Source organism: Schistosoma mansoni (assembly GCF_000237925.1).
Source record: "Schistosoma mansoni, WGS project CABG00000000 data, supercontig 0181, strain Puerto Rico, whole genome shotgun sequence".
NCBI classification, from domain to species: domain Eukaryota; kingdom Metazoa; phylum Platyhelminthes; class Trematoda; order Strigeidida; family Schistosomatidae; genus Schistosoma; species Schistosoma mansoni.
In genome coordinates, this window is record NW_017386065.1 from 124,666 (window position 1) to 130,229 (window position 5,564).

At 34.4% G+C, this 5,564-nt stretch overlaps 1 protein-coding gene across 1 annotated transcript in view; it reads right to left on the reverse strand.

Moving 5' to 3' along the window:
- Positions 1-4,582: 4,582 nt before the first annotated feature.
- Smp_164810 (tyrosine kinase) overlaps positions 4,583-5,564 on the reverse strand; it is a gene marked incomplete at both ends in the record, with an annotated part of 55,210 nt that continues 54,228 nt past the window's right edge. Inside the window, one exon of the mRNA XM_018795109.1 lies at positions 4,583-4,844. Coding sequence (XP_018646996.1) covers positions 4,583-4,844 — 262 coding nt within the window. The remainder of the gene's footprint in view (positions 4,845-5,564) is intronic.

Genomic DNA, 5,564 nt, shown 5'->3' on the forward strand with positions numbered 1-5,564 from the left:
AATAAACGAGAATGGCAGCAGAAAGTGATCGATGTGAAATTTAAACAACACAGTGATACGATATCTAAATCAGCTAACTATTCCGATGCAGCCTAACCCCTCTCACAAGAGACAGAGAGAGATGTTCATGTTCTGAAGAGGGAATATATATTCCATAAGTAGCTAAATCATATGCTTAGCATAGTTCAGATCAGTTGAATACAAGAGCATTGTATGTATGTATGTATGAAAATGTCATACAGAAACAATCACTACACAGACTAATGATCACATTCAAATAAAACAGAATTATTATTGAACAAAACATCATAATGAGTAAACTAATCTAATTTTAACTTTGCATATCATTATATAAGTCTTCTAATTGGACACTAGATTCAGTTTCCTAAGCCCTCTTAGTAACACACAGACTAAATCTACATAGCAACTTGAAAATGAGAGAAAGGGAGTGAAGTATGGAAGGAACGTTTTACCCATAGAGGGGGAAGGGAATTTATAGTATTTTAGATGTTCTTGGATTCCCAGAAAGTTCTGGAACACTGCTAAACATAGTAGCAGTATAGATAATCATCCAATCAGAATCTCGACATGTGACTTTTTACTTTCTAGATGTTTCTCACAAAACTCCTATTAAATGCTGATTGAATAAGATGCTTCTAAGTGTTTTCAGCGCCATTTTTCGAGGAGTTTTCTGGACTTCCCCAACAGTATACAATCAGCAACGTTTTTTTTCGTTTCAGATAATACACAGAAGAAATGAAATGAAGCTCCAGTATTACTGATATTCTCACATGCTTCAATCTGATTTAATTTTAAAATGACCAATTTTAATTAATGCTACAAATAATCAGTTAATATTAAGTTAATAAACAAAGAATGTTCGCAAATACTTTGATCTATGTCTTTTCAAATAGCATACAGAAAGGAGATCATTATTAGGCATGTTGGGATGACTTTGACTGCTGATAGGACTAAATAACCTTACATGGTATGTGCTACTGATGTCAACAGATAAAAGTAGTATGTGCCATCAATGGAAAGTGAAATGTCTGGTGGCAGAAAATTAAGAAGATTGAAGGATAGAGAACGAGAACAGAGAATGATTGATGTGGAAACGAAGGAACAATGAAGTCTGGGACGAATAATTAACATTTTGCAAATGAAGTATATTTTACTGTATAGTACTTAGATTTTACATAAAGATTCTGTCATTTGTGTGGAAACACATTCGATTGTCTCTACTCATGTTCTCCTTCACTGCGCTATTACCTATTTCATACATACCTCATCAAACAGATATTCCATCTTATGTTTTACGAAGTGTTCAATAAGTATATAAAACTATGCATTGACAACAAAGGTAACTGATCATTTTGATCAGATGGATCACAATCAATATCCATGGTGAAGTCATAACAACAAATGTAGAAGAGTTTGATTGCGACCAATATATCAATAAATTCAGGAACGTTATTGATATCCCTCTATACAAGGTATTTGACGCAAAATGGAGTTCTCAGAAGAATACGGCCATTAGACCACGGTTTTCATGAATATGTTCTTGTATACTGATTAGATATAAATTCATGCCTGAATAGTTTGATTATGAAGGGTCACTTCAACGAAATCATCATCTAAAGTACACAACCAGTAGCATATCTTTAGTGGCTAACGTCTTCTTCAGTACTCAAAGATGAAAAATCTGGGTATTTTCTCAAGGCTCAACCAAATCAATGGTTTTATTTGAGGTTCTATCTATAATGCAAATCACTACAAGCCTCCAGTCAGTTGACACATCAACTATATTCAGAGTACAATACAGTTCTTTTCATAAATGGATGTATTTCACCAGTTAAATAGACACCATTTTCAAGATCATCGTTCAATAATACTTTGAATTTGTATACCTAATACTTACTTACTTACTTACGCCCAGTAAATATAAATAGCACTTCCAAATTCCATGATTTCCAGAAAATAGTGCTTTTCGGAATAGTATGTTTGAATACTAATACAGTGGGAGCACAAAATTAAAAAAAGTTGATGCATTTGCCACACCATTGTCAAAAGATATCAAGTACATTTCAATGAGCACTATAAAAGTATTTTGCATGGGATATAGGTACACAGACTCTGAGTCTACACGGCAGTAGCATGTGTTACCTACTGAGCCATCAGCTTTTACTACTCGAGACATTCGACTGATTTAATATGAATAATATAATAACAAGAAAGAGTATTTTGGGGACACTTGAAGTTTTTCACACTATGCACATCTGATCTGTTCTCACACATCAATGGAAACAACTCAACTCTGTAAGATGTTAGTCTCTACCCTATTAGTTCACCTATAACTCAACTTGTAGCGGATTATCTTCAGGATAATTTATAAGTCTTCGTATACCAATCGCCCTGATAACCTTTATTAAATCAATCTCAACAGTGTGCAATTTCAAAAGAGGACACGAAGCGCCATCTACAGTTTGTCATTGAACAACACGGACCGATAAACCTCAACCACACCAAGAGAATTCGAACGCAAATGCTGATGCAGATGTGAAGGCGCGAATCGGCAAACCAAGAGCAGCATATTTGCAACTGAAGAACATCTGGAACTCAGAACAATTGTCAACCAACACCAAGATCAGAATTTTCAATACACATGTCAAGATAGTTCTACTGTATGGAGCGGAAACTTGGAGAACAACGAAAACAATTATACAGAAGATACAGGTGTTTATTTACAGTTGTCTATGCAAGATTCTTCGGATCCTTTGGCCAGACAATATCAGCAACATTCTACTGTGGGAGACAACAAACCAGATTCCAATGGAGGAAGAAATCAGGAAGAAGTGCTGGAAGTGGATAGAACACACATTCAGAAAATCACCCAATTGCATCACAAGGTGAGCCATCACTTGGAATCCTAAAGACCAAACGGGAAGGGGAAGGCTAAAGAACACATTAGACCGAGAAATGGAGACAGACATGAGAAGAATGAACAAAAGTTGGATAGAACTAGAAAGGAAGGTGGAGGACAGAGTGAGTGTGAGAATGCTGGTGGGCGGTCTATGCTCCATTGGGAGTAAGAGGCGTAAGTAAGTAAGATTATTGTTTGTCTTATAATCATAGACACGTCTATTAAATCGTAGCATGTAATTTAGAATATCTATTTACATAAACAGATATGATTTGTATCAGAAAGGGTTTTTGTAGATATTATAGTAACCTTAATAGTTGAATTCATGAGTCAATTGAAGCTAGACCATCATTGAAAACCTGGAAGCACTGGACGGCCGTTTCTTCCTATCGTCGGACTCCTCGGCTTTGCTTAAAAAAGAATTACTCAATCTCAAATGAAATAAACCATCATTATATCAAGTACTCTAGCCTATAACCCTAACACATTATAACTTGATCAGTCATATTAACAAACAATCAACTAAATATAATTTCAACATAGTATAACAATAACATCAAACAACATCAATACATACAGTCAGTCACGACGTAGAATCTCGTACGTACATCCGTTCGAGTTGCCATACATAATAATACCAATACTACTAATACTTTGTATCAATTTTGTTTATTTACTTCTATAAAAAGTAAGTTATAAGTTACAATTTGTAATAATTACCTAATACCCTTCAAAAACAAAACCCCCCTACATTGATAAGAATACAATGGAATATACAAAAAAGAAAAGAAAACAATGAGACAATTATTCCTATTAAGGTATGTAAAGAATCATCCTATGAGAATAACTACAGAAGTATATGTGCGTATAGGTTACAAGGGGTAACAGGTATAAGTAAGTAGGTAAGTTAGTTCAAGTATACATAAGTAATTGTCTATATTCAATAATGAAAAGTTGGATGAACTATGTTATATACCATGGAGATTAATGAATGATAACTCCTCACTGATTGCCAGGGGGATCATCACGTCATATATATATGTGTGTATTAACAGGGTAAGCAGGCACTTACTCAATCGATGTCATAAATTACATTATGAATGTATGTCATATTGAACACTTACACACACACACACACTCCCTCTCTCTCTCTCTATCTCTTTGAGAATCATTCATTGATGTGTATTATTTTGTTTATGGTAAATGTAATGTAATCTGAAGAGAATATACAAATTAAATCTACTTTTTATCACAGTCTATAAGTAAAGATAAGAAACAATGAAAGAAGGATTAAATAAGTATATAAGTAGTATAAATTGAAATCATAAAAATTATTAAAATGAAATGATATAATGACAATTACAATGATCATAGGTAGTGGATTATATGATATACATGGTTACAGTACAACTATGTATACCATATATCATGAATTGAATCAATTATATTAGTGATAATAATAAATAGAAAGGTTTGTCACTCGGAACTGTAAGTTAGTTGCCATAGTGAATAACAGTGAAATAAAGGCGCTTGCAAAAACAAAAAAACAGAAAAAAGATTGCAATACATATACACAATTACATGTATGTATATAGATCTCTATGATCTATTGTATGTATGTGTATGTATGTATAGGGCATAGTAACAAAAAATAGATCCATATTAATCTTCTCTAGTTCGTCTATCTTTAACAGAAACGGATAAATGTAATGGAGTTGTTGATAGGTTGTCAATAGCAGATTTCTTCAATTGAGCATTGTCTATAGATCTATTTAAATTTGGTGTAAATGAATTGACATTAGGTATTTGTATTTCATTAGAAATTTTTGAAAAACTTGGCCGATTCATTGGTTCATCATGCCAACAATGATTCATTAATGTACGCAACCAAACTGGCATTAAATCTGGTGCAGGTAATCTATAACCTGACAAGAGAAAATATTGAAAAAAAAGAAATGATTGTATCGATATATTACTGATAAAAGTAAGTTAGCATAGAACTAAACTCCAAAACTTTCTAGGCATAGATGGATAGTGGCTAGCAGTGGAATCCAGTTTGACGCGCGTTTTGTCCAATTTTGCGACTCGTCAGCTGGATGTACCTGCATCTTAGAGTTGATGTTCACTCTGGGACTCGAACCCAGTACCATGTTGCAGTCCTAAAAACATCAATGGGAAGATTCAAACAAACAATACTAAGTAAATTTAAACTTCGCCACATTGCACAAGACACTGGGCATCACTAAACACTGTCGAAATGAATAAATTGAATTTGTACCCAACACCTGGCATTTCGCTGATGGGAAGTGTCAACCACTTATCGTGAGTGGGAACTGTACAAGCAAAGCACTCGGTAGTGAAGACATACAATGTGTGATGGCCAATCGACCGAGTCTCATTTCGTGTGTACTCAATGCCTCTTCCACAGCACATCCCAACTCCTCCACACATTTCCTCTCTTAAATTAATCCACATCACTGAAATGTGGATATACGTTCACTTACACAATTCACCAACACAACTACCACCACCCACAACACCAACACCCAAAAACACCGACAATCTTAATGCATTATATTCATTCCACCCGCGTTCCAGTCTAAATATCAGCTGTACAATACAAAAAGATCTGGATAGACTCCGA